The 21,895-nt window shown below is 47.3% G+C and overlaps 1 protein-coding gene across 1 annotated transcript in view; it reads left to right on the top strand.

Annotated features, from left to right (window-relative positions):
- The window catches only part of NID2 (nidogen 2), an 80,345-nt gene that overhangs the window by 43,348 nt on the left and 15,102 nt on the right, over nt 1-21,895 (top strand). The window contains exons 8-13 of the mRNA XM_083610975.1: nt 2,324-2,554; nt 6,905-7,048; nt 7,824-7,952; nt 14,765-14,908; nt 17,764-17,883; nt 20,400-20,630. Coding sequence (XP_083467101.1) covers nt 2,324-2,554; nt 6,905-7,048; nt 7,824-7,952; nt 14,765-14,908; nt 17,764-17,883; nt 20,400-20,630 — 999 coding nt within the window. The remainder of the gene's footprint in view (nt 1-2,323; nt 2,555-6,904; nt 7,049-7,823; nt 7,953-14,764; nt 14,909-17,763; nt 17,884-20,399; nt 20,631-21,895) is intronic.

Here is a 21,895-nt window from a genome sequence, read left to right as displayed (position 1 = left end):
AGTTTTTAGGGGGCTAACCAGGCTAGGATAGCTGGGATAGCAGCCTTGTTTGTTTCTGAATGCCTGATGTAGATTTTCAATTTCGTTGTTCTGTATGGGACAATGACAATAAAGATTATCATATTGTATCCTATGTTCCTAGCTGGAGCTAGCACCCCATATTCTTCTAAATGTGTTTGTGGGAAGGGTGTTATTGATCTGTGTTGTTCTTGTTTGTGTTTTCATTGTGCATTTTACGTTTTGATCTTGTGTTTTTATGCTGTGAACCATCATGAGATCTATAGAAGGGCTGTATGTAAATTTAAATACCGTATTTTTCGCTCTATAAGTCACACCTTTCCCTCCTAAAAAGTAAGGGGAAATGTGTGTGCGTCTTATGGAGCGAATGCAGGCTGCGCAGCTATCCCAGAAGCCAGAACAGCTGTGCAGCACTCCCTCTCCCTGTTCTAGCTTCTGGCTTAGCCCCTCATTCCCTTCCCCCACCTCCCAGAAAACCCCCCAAAAGCCGCGCTCCCTTTAAAGAGCCATACGGAGCGTGTGTGCGGCTCTTGGGGGCTTTTCCCTGAGGAGGGAGAAGGGCAGCCCGTCACTGACTCCACACGGCTCGTGAAAGGGAGCGCTGAGCAGAGCCTGGGATGCATACAGGCTCTGCTCAGCGCTCCCTTTGAAGAATATCCTTTTTCTTGCATTCCCCCTCTAAAAAAATAGGTGCGTCTTATGGAGCGAAAAATATGGTAAATAAAACAATTCACCTCCTGGGCTCAAAAGGAAGCAATCTGTCATGTTAGCCTTTTCACTTATGGTGGGTGGCAGCATCTTAGTATCCGTAAAAATAAACACCCAAAACACCATAAAGGAAAGTCCTGTGGGGAAAGAAGGAAGGAAGGAAGGAATATATGAATGAACCACCATTAAATTGTTAAATTTTTTTTTTGAGCAAAACATATCAACGCCTGCTTTTTCTTTTTCTGTCATGCTGTCTGACATACTTCTGGGTGATTGCCATAACTGTAGCACTGAGATAGCTCAGTTGGTAGAGCATGAGACTCTTCATCTCAAGGTTGTGGGTTCGAATCCCACCTTGGGCAAAAGATTCCTGCATTGTAGGGGGTTGGACTAAATGGCCCTGAATGGTCCTTTCCAGTTCTACAATTCTACGATTCTGCGATGCACACCTGTAGAGGAGGCAGTGATTTTGTCTGGAGCTTGTCCGGAGTTTTGGGTTGGGCTGCCATCAGTACGCTGATGATACCCAACTCTATCTGTTGATGGATGGCCATCCTGACTCGGCCCCAGACACACTGACCAGATGTTTGGAAGCTGTGGCCACATACTTTTGGAAGTACATGGGAGCCGGTTGAAGTTAAATCCTTCGAAGACAGAGGTCCTGTGGCTGGGACGGGACGATATGGGATTGGAGGGTGGCAACTCCCATCTCTTGCGGGGGTGCAATTAGTGCCAGCACCGTCCGTTAAGAGTTTGGGTGTAATCTTCGACACCTCCCTCTCTATGGAGGCGCAGATTGCGGCTATAACAAAGGCGGCATTTTTTCGTCTCCGCCAAGCTAAGCAGTTGGCTCCTTACCTCTCTCGCCCTGACCTAGCCACTGTGATCCACGCAACGGTCACCTCCAGAATGGATTATTGTAACTCATTCTACGTGGGGCTGCCCTTGAGACTGACCCAGAAACTCCAGAGGGTGCAGAATGCCGCAGCGAGATCACATTCACCCGGTGCTATACCAGCTGCACTGGCTCCCGGTGGAGTACAGGATCAGGTTCAAGGTGCTGGTTTTAACCTTTAAAGCCCTATACGGCCTAGGACCCTCGTACCTACAGGACCGCCTCTCCTGGTATGTCCCACAGAGGAACTTACGATCTTCAAACAAAAACATCTTGGAGGTCCCAGGCCATAGAGAGGTTAGGCTGGCCTCAACCAGAGCCAGGGCTTTTTCGGCTGTGGCTCCGGTCTGGTGGAACGCTCTGCCACAAGAGACTAGGGCACTGCAGGACTTGACATCTTTCTGCAGGGCCTGCAAGACAGAGCTGTTCCACCAGGCCTTTGGCCAAAGCGCAGCCTGACCCCCTCCTTTGGTAATTCTTCACAGAACTCTAGCCCAATGGTTGCCCTCAATTTGATTTGAACTGATTTTATAATGAATTGATTTTAGAATGTTGTATTATTTTACTGTTAGCCGCTCTGAGCCCGGCTTTGGCTGGGGAGAGCGGGATATGAATAAATTATTATTATTATTATTATTATTATTATTATTATTATTATTTTCTAAGACGAACCCAGCACTCCCCCTTTCCTCTCTTCCCCAGTTGTGACGTCCACGTCCTATCGGGAGTATTCCCTTGTTTCCGGAAACGTCAGCCAAACCTTCTCTTACCGCCTGCACCAGAACATCACCTACCTAGAGTGCCAGCATGCCCATCACCGCAGGCTGTTCCCCGCCGCCCAGCAGCTGACCGTGGACCGCATCTTTGCCTTGTACAACGAGGAGGAGAGCGTGCTTCGCTATGCTGTCACCAACCAGATTGGACCGCTGGGAGGTACGTTGTCTTTAAAAGCAGGTCAGGCAGATTCACAGAAGAGGCAATATGCCCCCAGATGCCAGTTGCTGGCTTCTACCCAAACACGTTTCTGGTTTTAAATGCAGTGTAAGGAGTCTCTGGGATGCGGGTGGTGCTGTGGGTTAAACCACAGAGCCTAGGACTTGCCGATCAGAAGGTCAGCGGTTCGAATCCCCGCGATGGGGTGAGCTCCTGCTGCTCGGTCCCTGCTCCTGCCAACCTAGCATTTTGAAAGCACATCAAAGTGCAAGTAGATAAATAGGAACCGCTCCAGTGGGAAGGTAAATGGCATTTCCGTGCGCTGCTCTGGTTCACCAGAAGTGGCTTAGTCATGCTGGCCACATAACCCAGAAGCTGTACGCCGGCTCCCTCGGCCAATAAAGCGAGATGAGCGCCACAACCCCAGAGTCGTCTGCGACTGGACCTAATGGTCAGGGGTCCCTTTACCTTTACTTTAAGGAGTCTCTATGGGAGTATATTGTATTTTAAAAATGGGGTATCAGAGTTTTTAGGGGGCTAACCAGGTTGGGATAGCAGGCTTGTTGGGTTTTGAATGTTTTATGTACCGTATTTTTTGCTCTATAAGGCTCACTTTTTCCCTCCTAAAAAGTAAGGGGAAATGTGTGTGCGTCTTATGGAGCGAATGCAGGCTGCACAGCTATCCCAGAAGCCAGAACAGCAAGAGGGATTGCTGCTTTCACTGCGCAGCGATCCCTCTTGCTGTTCTGGCTTCTGAGATTCAGAATATTTTTTTCCTTGTTTTCCTCCTCCAAAAACTAGGTGCGTCTTATGGTCTGGTGCGTCTTATAGAGCGAAAAATACAGTAGATTTTTCAATTTCGTTGTTATGTATAGGACAATGACAATAAAGATTATTGTATCGTATCGTATCGTATCTGCACCATTCCCAAACCACGTTTTCACTGAGTTGGCCACAGAGGACACTGCAGGGATTGTTTTTTGGGTGGTGGAGAAGAATAATACAGTCGTACCTCATGTTACGTTCACTTCAAGTTATGTGCTTTCAGGTTACGTCCTGCAGTGACCCAGAAGTACCGGAAAGGGTTACTTCCGGGTTTCGCCGCTCACGCATGCGCAGAAGTGCAAAATGACGTCACGCGCATGCGCAGAAGCGGCTAATCGCAAACCGTGCATGCGCAGACGCGCCGCTGCGGGTTGCGCTCTTTTCATGTTGCGAACGGGCCTCCGGAACGGATCCCGTTCTCAACCAGAGGTACCACTCCAATAATAATATATTTATACCCCACCCATCTGGCTGGGTTTCCCCAGCCACTCTGGGGCGGCTCCCCGCGGAATATTAAAAACACGATAAAACATAAAACATTAAAAACTGATTGATGCAGGGCTGCCTTCAGATGTCTTCTAAAAGTCAGATAGCTGCTTATTTCCTTGATATCTGATGGGAGGGCATTCCACAGGGCGGGAATGATGTATTTTTGGTCTCTGTGGAGGCCGTCCAGAGTGGCTGGGGAAACCCAGCCAGATGGGCGGGTTACAAATAATAAATTATTATTATTATTATTATTATTATTATTATTATTATTATTATTATTATTAAAGCTGGTGTGGGCTTTTGCTTGCCCTCTCCTTCGTCTCCCGGGTTTGGCAAAACACAGCCTGCGAAAATGGCTTTCCGACGGAGCAATCCTGGAGAATGGATGAGGCTTCTTCTTCCTGGTAGCGATAGAGTGATTTCAGTGTTTGTGGGACAAGAGGTACGAATTCCCACGGAGAGAGAGAAAGGGAGAGAGAGAGAGAGTTGGGGTGGTCTACTGCTCACAGCTTCATCTCCAGCAACAAAAGATGCAGTTTGTTGTTCTTCCTCCTCTTCCCTCCCTCCCTCTCTCCTTAAGCACACAAATGACTTCCAGATCTCGAGTTTGTAATCCAAGCGCTTTATAACCTGGTTGTAAAAATAGCCAAAGGAAGATGGACTGTTTGCACAACTGCAGGACCCGGGCAGATGGTTGGGAGGACAACCGGTCATCTGGGCCACGGCGAGAGGGACATAGGAGCAACTTGCAAAGATTCTGGAAGGAGATGCAATAGTCCTGTTTTGCTTTCGTAACGTCAGATGTGGGGTTCGTGTTGCAGGCTGGCTGAGATCCTGCCTGCGCGGTTTTCAGAGAGAGGCCCCCTTCGCTCTCGGCAGTTAACACGTCTCTGAACATTCTGTGGCCGCGCCACGATTTTTACGTACGGCTCTGGTCACAGTGCAAAGGTGGACTTTGCCTTTGGGACTTTTTAGTTTAGAGAAAAGTCAAGTGAAAGGGGATTTCTTCATATTTATCCACTCTTAATTTGCGTTGACATGCAATTCGTTCATATATAGCTAATCTGTCCATATTATCAATCCATGTGCTCAATGGAATCTTTTTGCGGCTCTTCCAATTCATCAAAACAAGGTTTTTTTTGCTTCTAATATAGCACATTACCTCCATTTTTTTTGATCCCTTGAAATCTCCCACGTTTTCAGAATATAATTTAGAATTAAATTCAGTTCCCCTAAATAACAGTTTCTTTTTTATTTACTGAGTGCCCCCTCCCTCTTCTGCACTTGTGATTCCTAGCAACTAGTATGGCCACTGTTCCCATCACCTCCTGGCAAATAGGTGAAGAAATGGAGGCAGTGAGAGATTTTACTTTCTTGGGCTCCGTGATCACTGCAGATGGTGACAGCAGCCACTAAATTAAAAGACGCCTGCTTCTTGGGAGAAAAGCAATGACAAACCTAGACAGCATCTTAAAAAGCAGAGACATCACCTTGCCAACAAAGGTCCGTATAGTTAAAGCCATGGTTTTCCCAGTAGTGATGTATGGAAGTGAGAGCTGGACCATAAAAAAGGCTGATCGCCAAAGAATGGATGCTTTTGAATTCTGGTGCTGGAGGAGACTCTTGAGAGTCCCATGGACTGCAAGAAGATCAAACCTAACCATTCTTAAGGAAATCAGCCCTGAGTGCTCGCTGGAAGGACAGATCCTGAAGCTGAGGCTCCAATACTTTGGCCACCTCATGAGAAGAGAAGACTCCATGGAAAAGACCCTGATGTTGGGAAAGATGGAGGGCACAAGGAGAAGGGGACAACAGAGGACGAGATGGTGGGACAGTGTTCTTGAAACTACGAACATGAGTTTGACCAAACTGCGGGAGGCAGTGGAAGACAGGAGGGCCTGGCACGCTCTGGTCCAGGGGGTCACGAAGAGTCGGACACGACTAAACGACTAAAGAACAACAACAGTATTTAAAGGCAGACCCTGTGATGGCTAGATAATTCAAGCCTACCTTGCAAAGTTGCTGTCAGAATAAAGTGAGGCCACGACAGGTATACTCTCTGGAGAACACTGGAGGAAGGAGAGGATATAAATTTAGCACGGAAACCAAGCAACCATTCCCCCTGCTCCCCCCCAAAAAAGAAATACAAGGGATGGCAGAGGGAGGGGTCTCAAGCTCTGAGTCTTCCTTACTTCCTTCTCCATCTTCTCTTTAAAACCTGTCTGTGTGAAGTCTGGCCAATAGTGCCCGTAGAAAAATAAAATAACAAAATAACATTGGTGCAGAGGCCTGAAGCACAAAGACTCCTTTGTCATCGAATGGCACAGCTTTATATTACTTCCCCAGCTAAAAACAAAAATAGGAAACTCTCCGCACACTTATTGGTTAACTTAAACAGTTTATCGCCTTCTATACAAACAGTCATCCGGGATAAGAAATTAGGTTATTTGTTTGTTGTTTTGCATGCATTGCCTGAACACCAGCTTCTTGGTTTGGATATCTCTTTATGTGATGTTGAACAAAATTAATAAAAAATAATGTAAGCTGTACTACTGCCGAGACCACATAACACTTGTCTTGAAAGACCTATGTTGGCTCCCAGTATGTTTCCGAGAACAATTCAAAGTGTTGGTGCTGACCTTGAAAGCCCTAAACGGCCTCAGCCCAGTATACGTGAAGGAGCATCTCCACCCCCATCGTCCATCCTGGACATGGAGGTCCGGCTCCGAGGGACTTCTGGTGGTTCGCTCCCTGCGAGATGTGAGGTTACAGGGAACCAAGCAGAGGGCCTTCTTGGTGGTGGCACCTGCCCTGTGGAAAGCCCTCCCATTAGATGTCAAGGGCATAAACAACTATCTGACTTTTAGAAGACATCTGAAGGTAACTCTGTTTAGGGAAGTTGTTAATGACTGATGTTTTAATGTATTTGTAGTCTTTTGTTGGAAGTTGCCCAGAGTGGCTGGGGTAGAAATAATAAATTATTATTATTATTATTACTAAAAAACATACACACTCTCCTTTTCTTGTCACCCGTAGAGGATTCTGGGACAGTCACCTTGAACCCCTGCTACGATGGCACACACTCATGCGACACAACAGCCCGCTGCCAGCCAGGGTCTGGTCTGGATTATACCTGCGAATGCTCGGCCGGATATTGGGGTGATGGCAAGGAATGTGCGGGTGAGCATTGCTGCTGTTACTATTACTCCAACCTTGACCACCCACTTTCCCACCAAGGAGCTAAAGGCAGCGCCCGTCATTCTCCCCTCTGCGTCTTACCTTCACAACGACTCTGTGAGGGAGACTGGGCTGAGGGATAGTGACTGCCACAAGGGCACCCAGTGCCTAAAAGGCCAAGTGGGGATTCCAAGAGTCAGGACAGATAATAAGAAGGATTTGCGTAGTGCGGAGTTAAACTGTGGAACTCCTGGCCACTGGAGCATAGCTGTCAACGTTTTCCCTTTTTAAAGGGAAATCCCCTTATTCTGAATAGGATTCCTTGCAAGAAAAGGGAAACGTTGACAGCTATGCACTGGAGGCAGGGATGACCACCAAGCTAGAAGTACTGTAGTTAATTTGTGAATGTTCTCCCTATATAAAAATATATCAATCTATGCGTCTTACCATTACGCCAAGGAGCTTGGGGGGGGGTCGAAGGATGGGAACTCAGAGTGATTTGAAGCCGATCTGTGCGTGTTTAGCACGCTTAAAAGGTTAAGCCTTGGAACTTTGTTTTCCCTGGAAAACATCTGGATCTGTTTGGCTCTGGTGGTGTTTTTGTAGCTGGATGGGGGAATGAACGTCCTGGCCGGAACGAGCCATGGGGAGGGGGAGGCCAGGGGGGCGAGTTGGCGGCTGTACAGCTGATAATGTGAAATGATGCCGGAACCGCCTGGAAGAATCGGCCTGAGCGTCTTTCTCCCCATTCATCCTGCCCCCCTCTCCTCCTCCTCAGATGTCAACGAATGCCAAGAGGGCCGCAGTAGGTGCAGCCCAGAGTCCGTCTGCGTCAACACGCCCGGCAGCTACCGGTGTGAGTGCCCGAGTGGATACCAGATCGCAGGGGACCGGGCCACTTGTATAGGTAAGGGGCTAGTCCCTGGTGAGGGAGGCGTGTCCTCAACGAGGGAGGCGCAAACTCCGAAATCTGGGCAGTAAGCGATGGGGAGAAAAAGGCATTGGGCGACTGTGGATAGTGGGATCCCTCGACTTACCCGCGGTTGGCATTCTGCGCCATCAAAGATGCTCCTTCTGCCATTAAAGGGGGAAAAGAGAATTTTGAAGCTGCCTTATCCAGTCATACCTCATAGAATCATAGAATCATAGAGCTGGAAGAGACCACAAGGGCCATTGAGTCCAACCCCCTGCCAAGCAGGAAACACCATCAGAGCACTCCTGACATATGGTTGTCAAGCCTCTGCTTAAAGACCTCCAAAGAAGGAGACTCCACCACACTCCTTGGCAGCAAATTCCACTGTCGAACAGCTCTTACTCGTGTTGCATTAGGTTCATGTTGCATCTTTTCAGCTTGTGAACGATGCAAACCCGGAAGTGTATACTTCTGTGTTTTGCCACATGCGCATGCGCAGAAGTGATCTGTGTGCTATGTGCAGAAGCGCAGGAGAACGCTGCACACATGTGCGGAAGAGGCAGACTTTTGGGGTGCAAACGGCACCCCGGAACGGATCGTGTCCGCAACTAGAGGTACCGCTGTACTTTCGTTCTTTGGCACTCCTGCTAGTGCCACATAATCCCCATTTTCTGCATTTGTCTGGATAATAATAATAATAATAATAATAATAATAATAATAATTTATTATTTATACCCCGCCCATCTGGCTGGGCCTCCCCAGCCACTCTGGGCGGCTTCCATAAAAACCAAAAATACAGTTTAGTGTGTCAGCTTTGGAACTCCCTGCCTGTTGAGACCACGCAGGCATCTTCCCTTTACTCTTTTTGGCACCTGATAAAAACATTCCTGCTGAGACAAGCTGCCCTCCCCCAGAAGCTTAGAACATTAATGTGGGTTTTAGTCTTTTCATTTTTGTATGTATGGCTGTACAGTGGTACCTGGGCTTACATACGCTTCAGGTTACAGATGCTTCAGGTTACACACTCTGCTAATCCAGAAATAGTACCTCGGGTTAAGAACTTTGCTTCAGGATGAGAACAGAAATCGTGCTCCGGCGGCACGACAGCAGCGGGAGGCCCCATTAGCTAAAGTGGTGCTTCAGGTTAAGAACAGTTTCAGGTTAAGAACGGACCTCCGGAACGAATTAAGTACGTAACCAGAGGTACCACTGTAATTGTTTTGATTTTCTGGTTTTATCTTTTTACAAACTGCATTGAGGGGATTTTTTGTTTTTGTTTAACGAACAAGCGGTATATAATTTTTTGTGTAATGAATATGAAAACAATCTAGTTCAGTATTGGCTGCTCGGGCTGGCAGCAGTTCTGTGGGAACTCTAGGAGACAAGGCCTCTGTCCCCATTGCTTGCTGTCTGCGTTCTTGCAAACTTGGTTTCTATCGCTGAGCTGCCAAGAAATCATTTTGGTTAGGCTTGCTCAAGAAAGCCTCCTGCCGGATCCTGCCCCGTGTGGATTAGTGTGAGGGGGGCTGTCATTTTGGATTTGCATTGCAGGTTCCCGAAATGTCTCGAGCCAGCCTGCCCAGCTGCAGTCCTCCTTTGACCCCTTATTTCATGTTCACTTGTGTGTCTTCTGCGCAAGTCTCCTCTTGGCTTCAGTCTGGGGAGGAATTGTTTTGCGTTGCTCTGGCTGGGCCTCAATATATCGGCGCACGTCCGGGCTCTGTTCTGTCTCAGAAAAGGAACAGTTGCCTGCATTTCTCCTGCTGTTTAGCTACCACCCCCCTTTCCGTTTCTTTACAATGGGATTTTCTCTGTTGGCACCTTTTGAATGCACCTGCAAATTCACTTTAAAGGTAAAGGGACCCCTGACCATTAGGTCCAGTCGTGGCCGACTCTGGGGTTGCGGCGCTCATCTCGCTTTATTGGCCGAGGGAGCCGGTGTACAGCTTCCGGGTCATGTGGCCAGCATGACTAAGCCGCTTCTGGCAAACCAGAACAGCGCACGGAAACACCGTTTACCTTCCCGCTGGAGCGGTACCTATTTATCTACTTGCACTTTTGATGTGCTTTCGAACTGCTAGGTTGGCAGTAGCTGGGACTGTGAAATGGGAGCTCACCCCGTCGCGGGGATTTGACCCGCCAACCATCTGATCAGCAAGCCCTAGGCTCTGTGGTTTAACCCACAGTGCCACCTGCGTCCCTAAAGTGCAAATTCACTTTATTGTGATGATTACTGTATTTTTCGCTCTATGACGCACTTTTCCCTTCCTAAAAAGTAAGGGGAAATGTGTGTGCATCTTATGGAGAGAATGCAGGCTGCACAGCTATCCCAGAAGCCAGAACAGCAAGAGGGATCGCTGCTTTCGCTGCGCAGCGATCCCTCTTGCTGTTCTGACTTCGCTTCGCTGGAGAGGTGCTGCGCAGAGAGGGAGAGAATATATTTTTCTTGTTCTCCTCCTCTAAAACTAGGTGCGTCTTATGGTCGGGTGCGTCTTATAGAGCGAAAAATACGGTATTTGTATACCGTCCTCCGTCTGTAGATCTTACGGCGTTCACAACACACAAAAAACCAAGATAAAAAAAACCATATAGCCACCCGTCTCTGAAAGTGGCCTTGAGCTCTGTCATAGAATCATAGACTTATAGAGTTGGAAGGGAACCCTGGGGGTCTTCTAGTCCAACCCCCTGCCATGCAGGAATCTAAACTAAAGCACCCATGACAGATGGCCTCCTTGCTCTTCAGCATGGGAGTTATGGACTTTCTTTTTCCTCCACCCCAGGGGTGGCTGGCATGGTGAATTCCCCATCTTGTTGGACTGCAGCTCCCATCAGCCCTGACCATTGGTCCTGCTGGCTGGGGCTGATGGGAGTTGTAGTCTGACAGCCTCTGGAGGGTGCCAGGTTGGCTACTCCTGTTCAAATCTCTGTGCCCAGTTCTTTATTCCTGGAAATCACATGCTGATTTAGAACTTCAGCATCACTTGGTAGAGTAGCAGGTCCCTGATGAGCTATTTTTCTGCATGCAGGGAATGGTCAAAAGCGCCTGCTCCCCGCAATGCCTGCCATCTGAAATGGTACAGTGCATTGTGATGCACCTCTGTCACTGTCCTCTTCTCTGATACAGGTGCTTCTTCCGGCCACAAGAGAATCTCTTTTTTTTAAAAAAAATAATATTTATTAAAAGTTTAAAGATTACAGAAAGAATAAGAAAGAAAAAATGAAAAGTTAAACAAAACAAATCAATACCTTGCAATACGTAGAAAAAAAACCAAAAAACAAAAAGAAAAGCAAAAACAATTAAAAACACATCCAATATTTCCATATCTTTGTCTTTCATTTACTTGTTTCATCGACCTCCTCACACCTCCCTTTTTTGTATTCTAATTCAGTTAGCTATTTCAGCAAATCCTTTCCATCTTTCTCAACTTTTGTTCTATAATTTATCTTAACACAATCTAACCTTAATTTTTCCACTTTGGCCCATTAACAATCTATTTTTACTTAATTCTTTATAACATTTCTGCTAAAGCCATATAACTTCATTCCAGCATCCTTCTAACATTCATTAATTTTACAGTATTTCTGTAAATAAACTTTGAATTTTTTCCAATCTTCTTCCACCAACTCTTCTCCCTGGTCTCGGATTCTGCCAGTCATTTCCGCCAGTTCCATATAGTCCATCACCTTCATCTGCCATTCTTCCAGGGTGGGTAGATCTTGTGTCTTCCAATGCTTTGCGATAAGTATTCTTGCTGCTGTTGTAGCATACATAAAGAAAGTTCTATCCTTCTTTGGCACCAATTGGCCGACCATGCCCTGGAGAAAGGCCTCTGGTTTCTTCAGGAAGGTATATTTAAATACCTTTTTCATTTCATTATAAATCATCTCCCAGAAAGTCTTAATCCTTGGGCATGTCCACCAAAGGTGAAAGAATGTACCTTCAGTCTCTTTGCATTTCCAACATTTATTATCGGGCAAATGGTAAATTTTCGCAAGCTTGACTGGTGTCATGTACCACCTGTAGATCATTTTCATTAGATTCCCTCTTAAGGCATTACATGCCGTAAACTTCATACCTGTGGTCCATAACTGTTCCCAGTCAGCCATCATAATGTTGTGTTCAACATCTTGTGCCCATTTAATCATAGCAGATTTCACCATTTCATCCTGGGTATTCCGTTTCAACAGCAAGTTATACATTCTTGACAAATTCTTAACTTTGGGATCTAACAATTCTGTTTCCAATTTTGATTTTTCCACCTGGAAGCCATTTTTTTAATCTAAATTATATGCCTCCATTATTTGGTAATAATGGAGCCAGTCTCGCACTCTATTTTTTAATTTTTCAAAACTCTGCAGTTTTAATCTGTCTCCCTGCCCACAAGAGAATCTCAGAGCCACTTATAAATACTTAAAAAAAAAAAGAAAAATTCTGGGGCTGGATTCTGTAACCTGCATATATTATGCAAATTGATCATCTTCGCACCATTTATCTTAAGTTGTAATATTTTGCTATTTTTATCTTTCTTTTGCAGTTTTTGTTAATTGTGAGGAAAGGCTGAGGGAGCTGTTTGGTGCAATGAGACACTGGGCCTATTCTTGAGCAGGTTTTGTGCATGCACTTTCAGAGATAACCCTGAGGACCTTGATTGTTTCCCCACCCGCTAAGGATAGCAGAATTTCTCAGGAAGCTGAATTCCACAGGCAATAACCATATTCTGTGAGACCTCTGTGCTCTTGTTAATTATGGTCTGTGCACCGTCCTCATCATTGCCTAACTTGTTTCTTGAGCGCGAAGGCTTGGGAATGTCAGCCTTTGCAGTTGTAACAAATACCACAATCCCTGGAACCTCTTTTTTCCCAGGCTTCTGCTGACATCAGTTGGAAAATTTGACTTTGGGGGTTTTTCCGGCATGGTATCAATTAACTCCATTTGCAGCTACAGCTAGCTGTGAAGAAAAGCATGCAGTGGAATGGTGTTAATCTGGAAAAGAGGGAAGCTTGGAGGGTCTTTGTTGACTTCTCGGCTTCTGAGATTTTATTGGATACGGCACTCCTGAATTTGGCCATAAGGGCTAGAAACGTAACTTTTTAAAAGCAAAAATACCGTATTTTTTGCTCTATAAGACTCACTTTCCCCCTCCTAAAAAGTAAGGGGAAATGTGTGTGCGTCTTATGGAGCGAATGCAGGCTGCGCAGCTATCCCAGAAGCCAGAACAGCAAGAGGGATCGCTGCTTTCACTGCGCAGCAATCCCTCGTGCTGTTCTGGCTTCTGAGATTCAGAATATTTTTTTCCCTTGTTTTCCTCCTCCAAAAACTAGGTGCGTCTTGTGGTCTGGTGCGTCTTATAGAGCGAAAAATACGGTAAATGCTGAATTCAGCACCAGATTTCTATGCTTTCGCAACTGCGGAGAGCAGCTCCGTGGGACGTCCTGAAATCCTGAGAAAAGTTAGCACAGCAACCTGGGGGGGGGGGGGACACACAAGGTTCCCCATCCTTTCACTCTGGGTTTTAAAAATGCAGAGCAAGCAGGAGCCAGATTTCTCTTGTGTGGTCCAATCGCATCATACACGCATTTAACTTGCGCAGTTTCAACCACATGCAGTTGAAATTCTGCCATTGAAATTGTGCTGGTCCCGGGGAGGGTTACCGTGCGGCGTGGTCTGAGTCTGGTCCTGGGTCGAGGGTATGGAGGCTGTCCGTCAAGGGCGAAGCGGGGTCCAAGGCAAGGAGCCAGGCGTGGTCAGGAACTCTGGCAGAAGAGCAGGACAGGGTGCTGGCAGAAACAGGTTACCAACGATGTTGCTCCCACAACCTGGGACTGGGCTGGCTGGCCTTTATCTCCTCTGAGTCACAGGTGACTCGCCTCTCCTGGCCTAGAGGCGAGCACAGTTAGCAGTTAGGCCTGAATAACTTTAGTAGGTCCAAATGATGCCTAATGCATTGTGCATCCATGTCTAATCTTGCCCCTTTCTAAAAAAATGATTCATCGGTGTGTGTTTTTGTAAGTCTACCAAAGAGTAAAATCAAATAATATTGGGATTAAGGTGTTTTCTTCAGATAGTGGAGGGCGTTTGTGCTGTGTGCCAGTGATGTCGTGATGGAGGCACACCCTCTTCTGCTGGGGGGGACGGATGACAAAAATGGGGGGCTGAGAAGGGTCAGTTGGGTGAGTGAGGAATGTCTCTACTTTATCTGAGGAATGTTGGAGGGTATTGGCAGAGAGCTCAAAAGCTCATTTTGCACTGGGTTTCTCAAACCCCCACGTAAAGGTAAAGGCAAAGGACCCCTGGATGGTTAAGTCCAGTCAAAGGCAACTATGGGGTTGCGGCGCTCATCTTGCTTTCAGGCCGAGGGAGCCGGCGTTTGTCCACAGACAGCTTTCTGGGTTATGTGGCCAGCAGGACTAAACTGCTTCTGGCGCAACGGAACACCGTGACGGAAGCCAGAGCGCACAGAAATGCCATTTACCTTCCTGCCACAGTGGTACCTATTTATCTACTTGCACTGGTGTGCTTTCGAACTGCTAGGTTGGCAGGAGCTGGGACAGAGCAATGGGAGCTCAGCCCGTCATGGGGATTCGAACTGCCAACCTTCTGATCGGCAATCCCAAGAGGCTCAGTGGTTTAGACCGCAGCACCACCCGCGTCCTTAATCCCCCACGTCAAACGTGATCAAAGCCTATCTCTTGCTGAAGTGCGCCTGCTTAATGCATGGCTGCACATTCCCAGTAGGTTGTCCATCGTCTTTCCTCGAGGGAGGATGTGATGAAACAGCTGACTCCTGCTTTCATTCCTTTCCAGCCGTTGCTCCGCCATCCGATCCCTGCACAGACGGCACTCACACCTGCGCCCCGTCCGACCAGGCGCGATGCGTCTACCACGGAGGGGGTTCGTTCAGCTGTGTGTGCCTCACTGGTTACATGGGCAATGGGCACAACTGCACAGGTAAGTGGAAGAAGAGGTTTGCCTTGGGCTTTGCCTTGTCCTTCCTTGGTGATTCCAAGACCAGCAGGAAATTGGTCTGTTCCTCTGGAACTCTCCCCCACTAGAGATTCAGCAGACGCTTTAAGAACCTGCTGAAAACTTTTCTTTTCCCCCAGGCCTATGCAGCTAATTAAGAATACATCCTCCCACATTGGTTAATGGATGTCCATTTTTCTTTCTTTATGGTTTTATGTTTTTATTGCTAAAAACCACTTTGATATACTCACTGTGTCACAGGAGTATACAAACAAACGAAATGAACTAATAAACAAAATAAAATGGTACAGATGGCGGAGAACTGGAACAACAATCACACTTGAGATTAGAATTACGACCTCTAATGATTAGGAAATCAATGATTTCAACACAATTCCGTTTAAACATGTTCTTGCAAAATATCTCAGATTTGTAAAATCGACAACAATTCCCATCCTTCAAGAATTTGCCAGAAAAATGACACATTGAGGTTTTGCTTATTTTTATATTTATTTGGAGATAGAAGCTCTCAGGTGATTAAACTGCAGGCAGAAGTGCAACCAAGAATCTGAGTGCATTTTAACAACACATGCAAGACTTTGACTAATTGTGTTCATGGCCACGGCGTTTGCGAAAAGTGCATCCTGCATTTTTTCTCTTGTGATGTGTGTGTGAAAATGGTCTAAAAACCTGTTCCTTTTCCTATCAATCTGAACGGGAAGTGCTTTAAAACTGATGCCTCGTTCATCTCTCCCTTCTCTAACTCAGCATCACTTATTACCTTCTAAATGATATTAGTTTAAAAGTCCATTATTGCTTCTCGGACTTGCCGTTTGAAACTTTGAGCCAGTTTTCCCCCTATACCACTTTTGGAGCAAGAGAGCGTTTGTTGCAGAGGTCTTTTGAGGAGCCTCCAGCTACGTCAGAGCAGGGCTTAGTGGCTTTTCGGCTCTGGAGATTTTAGGGGCTCAAGATAATTTTCTTTCGCCTTTGCTTCTGACGCCAAACCCCCAGGAGAGGAACACCTGCCTTCTCAAGCATGTGATCTCAGGTCCTCTGAATTCAGGCCAAAGGAGGGAGAAAGTTGCGCTGGAGACTTCCCGATTTGAAGCTCCGCCTCTTCTCTAGCATACCAGACTAGCGGTCGTGCTAGTTTGCATGGCATTTTTGTAGGGCTGAATCGAAACGCCCTCTTCCCCCATTTCACAGGCTGAGAAACTGAGAAGTACAGTTTGGCTATTCCTGGCAAGTGGGGAGCAAAAGCACTGTGTGAATTCAGGGGCCATTCTGAAATCTGGAGGCAAATAGCTCAGTCGGTAGAGCATATTATTAATGATTATTATTTATTGAATTTATAGGGACGCGGGTGGCACTGTGGGTTAAACCACAGAGCCTAGGACTTGCCGATCAGAAGGTCGGTGGTTCGAATCCCCGCAATGGGGTGAGCTCCCGTTGCTCGGTCCCTGCTCCTGCCAACCTAGCAGTTCGAAAGCACGTCAAAGTGCAAGTAGATAAATAGGTACCGCTCCGGCGGGAAGGTAAACGGCGTTTCTGTGTGCTGCTCTGGTTCGCAAGAAGCGGCTTAGTCCTGCTGGCCACATGACCCGGAAGCTGTCTGCGGACAAACGCCGGCTCCCTTGGCCCATAGAGCGAGATGAGTGCCGCAACCCCAGAGTCTGTCATGACTGGACCTAATGGTCAGGGGTACCTTTACCTTTACCTTATACCTGGAGGTCTCAGGGTGATTCACATAAAAAGATCACAGTATATAAAATTTATATACTGACTATATAACCCCCCCAAAGCACTAACCCAATAATAAAGGTAAAGGTAAAGGGACCCCTGACCATTAGGTCCAGTCGTGGCCGACTCTGGGGTTGCGGTGCTCATCTCGCTTTATTGGCCGAGGGAGCCGGCGTACAGCTTCCGGGTCATGTGGCCAGCAGGACTAAGCCGCTTCTGGCGAACCAGAGCAGTGCACGGAAACGCTGTTTACCTTCCCGCCAGAGTGGTACCTATTTATCTACTTGCACTTTGACGTGCTTTCGAACTGCTAGGTTGGCAGGAGCAGGGACCGAGCAATGGGAGCTCACCCCATTGCGGGGATTTGAACCGCCGACCTTCCAATCAGCAAGTCCTAGGCTCTGTGGTTTAACCCACAGCACCACTCACGTCCCAACCCAATAATAACCCCCCCACAAAAGAGCCACATTTTGAAGGGTATGGGATGTTGATCAGGTTAAACAAAAAAGGGAACGTTTTGCCTGGCACCTAAAGGTGTATAATGAAGGCGCCAGGCGAACTTCCCCGGGGAGAGCATTCCACAGATGGGGAGCCACTGTAGAGAAGGCCCCGTTCTTGTGTTGCCACCATTTGGTCCTCTTGAGGAGGAGGCACACGAAGGAGGGCCTCAGAAGATGATCTCAGGGTCCAGGTAGGTTGATATGGAAAGAGGCCGTCCTTGAGATATTGTGGTCCTGAGCCATTTAAGGCTTTGTAGGTCAAAACCAGTACTTTGAATTGGGTCCGGAAACTAATTGGCAGCCAGTGCAGTCGGACCAGGATTGGTGCAATATGCTCAAACCGTCTTGCTTCGGTGAGCAGCCTGGCCGCTGAATTCTGCACCAGCTGAAGTTTCCAGACCGTCTTCAGAGGCAGCCCTACATGGAACGCATTGCAGTAATCTAACCTTGAGGTTACCAGAGCATAGACAACAGTAGTTAGACAGAAAATTCTTATTTTCTTGGACCCCAATACGTCTTGGGACATCCCTGTGTCCAAACTGCTTCCCAGGCTATTTATTCCCTGTATACTCCCAGTCTTTTCTTCCTCCTCCACAGATGTGGACGAATGTGCAGAGAGAAGGTGCCACCAGGCAGCCGATTGCTACAATTCTCCCGGCTCCTTCTCCTGCCGCTGTCGGGCTGGCTACGAAGGCGACGGCTTCCGGTGCTCTCCAGGTACGGCCTCAGGGGCTGGAAAACTGGCTCTGCTCGATCGTGATGTTTCAGCTGCCCACCCACCCAGCGCCCCTCTGGTGGGGAGCTTGGCTGGAGGTCCTGAGGTCATGGCCGAGGCAGGTTTCCAGACTGAGAGCTACAATGCACATGGGATAAATTAGGAAGTCAGAAAGGGTTAGGGCCTCAATTTCTAGCCTGGTCCAAAAATAACATAAGAAAGTAAGAAGAGCTTGCTGGATCAGCCAGTGGCCCATTCAGTCCAGCATCCTGTTATAATTATTATTATTATTATTATTATTATTATTATTATTATTATTATTTATTATTTATTTATACATACATACATACATACATACATACATACATACATACATACCCCACCCATCTGGCTGGGTTTCCTAACAGAATATTAAAAACATGATAAAACATCAAACATTAAAAACTTCCCTAAACAGGGTTGCCTTCAGATGTTTTCTAAAAGTCAGATACAGTGGTACCTTGGTTCTCAAATTTAATCCGTTCCGGAAGTCTGTTTCAAAACCAAAGCATTCCAAAACTGAGGTGCGCTTTCCCATAGAAAGTACAGTGGTACCTCGGGTTAAGAACTTAATTCATTCTGGAGGTCTGTTCTTAACCTGGAGGTCTGTTCTTAACCTGAAACTGTTCTTCACCTGAAGCACCACTTTAGCTAATGGGACCTCCTGCTGCCGCTGCTCCGCCAGTGCGCGATTTCTGTTCTCATCCTGAAGCAAAGTTCTTAACCCGAGGATGGCGGAGTCTGTAACCTGAAGCGTATGTAACCCAAGGTACCACTGTAATGCAAAATGGATTCATCCATTCAGGCTTTTAAAAACAACCCCTAAAACAGCAATTTTACATAAATTTTACTATCTAACGAGACCACTGATCCGTAAAATGAAAGCAATAAATAATGTACTGCAGTCACACAATCAATCAGTAGCTGAACTGGGTTCCATGCAGTCACAAAAACGAAACGAAAAGAGCTGCAAGAACAAAAACGCAAAACAAATAGCAAAAACAGGCAGAGCTCAGCGTAACACTCAAAGCGGAGCACGTTCGGCTTCCGAAAACAGTTCGCAAACTGGAACAATTACTTCCAGGTGTGCAGTGTTTGGGTTCCAAGTTGTATGAGTACCAAGGCGATTGAGAACCAAGGTACCACTGTAGTTGTTTATTTCCTTGATGGGAGGGCGTTCCACAGGGAGGGCGCCACTACCGAGAAGGCCCTCTGCCTGGTTCCCCACAGCGGCCAATCAGATGCCTTTGGGGGAACCCACAAACAAGATTCGAACTCAAGAGCCCTCTCCCCTCCTGTGTTTTCAGCCACTGATATGCAGAAGCATTGCTGCCTCCCAACCGTGGAGGCGCAGACACCATGGCTAGCACCCATTGACAGCGCTCCCCTCTGAGACTGTATCCAATCCTCCTCATGCAACAGAATGGCCTCATGTCCGCAGAGACATAGCCACATCAGGGTAGCTAGCTGTAGGACGTTGGACCTTGGTGTCGAAGGCCCGGGTTCAAATCTGCATCACGCCATGAAGTTCACTAGCAACTCCTTTTCGCCTCCACAGATGTTGATGGCAGGGTGCAAGGATGCTGCATGGTTGCACACAGGACATGCACAAACCCATGCTGACTTTAGACATGGAAAGAGGTTGTCTGAAATGCTAGGGGTGCCATACGCCGGAATTTCCAGGACATACCGTATTTTTCGCTCCATAAGACGCACTTTTCCCTCCTAAAAAGTAAGGGGAAATGTGTGTGCGTTTTATGGAGCAAATGCAAGCGGGAGGCTCTGCTCAGTGCCTAAAGAGCCACACGGAGCGTGTGTGCGGCTCTTGGGGGCTTTTCCCCGAGGAGGGAGAAGGGCAGCCTGTCACTGACTCCACGCGGCTCGTGAAAGGGAGCGCTGAGCAGAGCCTGGGATGCATACAGGCTCTGCTCAGCGCTCCCTTTAAAGAGTATTTTGTTTTCTTGCATTCCCCCTCTAAAAACTAGGTGCATCTTATGGTCAGGTGCATCTTATGGAGCGAAAAATACGGTATCTGTAATACTGCAGTCGGAAGCAGCGTCTGGGCGGAAATCGTTAAAAAATGCCCGGGAAAATCTGGATATACGGCAAGCCACGTCAGCAATCTCCTGACAATTCACCTTAAAAATAGCTCCAAAACTTTATATTTTTTGTGATTTTGCCAAAAAAGCTCAACACCTTTGGGCAAAACTCTGCCAAAAAAACACAAAACCCTCAACAATTTTTGTGATATATCAGCTTATCACACTATATGCCAACTCTAGTGGGATTGTACCCCAATATTTTAGATATCTTGGAGACATTAACAGCAAGCCTAAGGCACCGGGCTTTTCAGCAGAGGTTGGACGGCCATCTGTCCTGGATGCTTTAGCTGAGATTCCTGCATTGCAGAGGGTTGGACTAGATGACCCTTGTGGGTCCCTTCCGACTCTACAATTCTATTCTTTCTCCCGGCCGTCAGGGGGCGTGCAGAGGATGACCCGCTGTGAACACGAGCGGCTGTACGCCAGCCAGCGCGGCGCTTCCTTCCCTGGGGCCCCCCACGTACCCGAGTGTGATGACCAGGGGAACTACAGGCCACTGCAATGCCACGGCAGCACCGGGTATTGCTGGTGTGTGGACACAGATGGCAAGGAGATTCCTGGCAGCCGGGTGCCGCCGTCGACTTCCCGGCCAACTTGCAGGGCTCCAGGTTAGTGCCTCTTCTGTGCTATGCTAAACAATTTGGCGGAAAAAAGGGTGGGTGCTGTTCCTCTGGGGGTCTAGGGCAGGGTTCAGCTGGGGGCCGGTCCGCTGTCCCTTAGACCTTGTGGGGGGCCAGACTATATTTTTTTTTTGGGGGGGGGGAGAGCGAATTCCTATGTCCCACAAATAACTCAGAGATGCATTTCACATAAAGGTACACATTCTACTTGTGTAAAAACACCAGGCGGGCCCCACAAATAACCCAGAGATGCATTTGAAATAAAAGGGCACGTTCTACTCATATGAAAACACGCTGATTCCCGAACCGTCCATGGGCCAGATTTAGAAGGTGATTGGGCTGTCGGTTAAGGACAATTAAAAGTAATAGGGAAGTTAAGAAATGTAGATTAAGTGATAAAGATTGAAAAATCTTCAGATGTGGTTGATGGAAGTCCAAAACGTTGTATAAGATAAGAAAATATGTTATATGATTGTTGGGAATGATATGTTTTATATATAAAGGTAAAGGTAAAGGGACCCCTGACCATTAGGTCCAGTCATGACCGACTCTGGGGTTGCGGCGCTCATCTCGCTTTATTGGACTAAGCCGCTTCTGGTGAACCAGAGCAGCGCACGGAAACGCCGTTTACCTTCCCGCCGGAGCGGTACCTATTGATCTACTTGCACTTTGACGTGCTTTTGAACTGCTAGGTGGGCAGGAGCAGGAACCGAGCAACGGGAGCTCACCCCTACCTTCTGATCGGCAAGTCCTAGGCTCTGTGGTTTAACCCACAGCACCACCCGTGTCCATATATATATATATATATTATATATATATGTCCATCAGCATTTAACTTGCACAGTTTGAGCTTGGAGACATCTGGTTGAAACACCAACAAGTTAAATGTGAGCAGGGCAGAGTACTTCTTTTTCTTATTATTTATTATTGTTGTTGTTGTTGTTGTTTAGTCGTTTAGTCGTGTCCGACTCTTCGTGACCCCATGGACCAGAGCACGCCAGGCACTCCTGTCTTCCACTGCCTCCCGCAGTTTAGTCAGACTCATGTTTGTAGCTTCAAAGACACTATCCAACCATCTCGTCCTCTGTCGTCCCCTTCTCCTTGTGCCCTCCATCTTTCCCAACATCAGGGTCTTTTCCAGGGAGTCTTCTCTTCTCATGAGGTGGCCAAAATATTGGAGCCTCAGCTTCAGGATCTGTCCTTCCAGTGAGCACTCAGGGCTCATTTCCTTCAGAATGGAGAGGTTTGATCTT

This window comes from Podarcis filfolensis (genome assembly GCF_964270895.1).
Source record: "Podarcis filfolensis genome assembly, chromosome: 1".
NCBI lineage: Eukaryota > Metazoa > Chordata > Lepidosauria > Squamata > Lacertidae > Podarcis > Podarcis filfolensis.
Note: the sequence above shows the minus strand (reverse complement) of the source record. Positions and strands in the feature narration are given on the sequence as shown.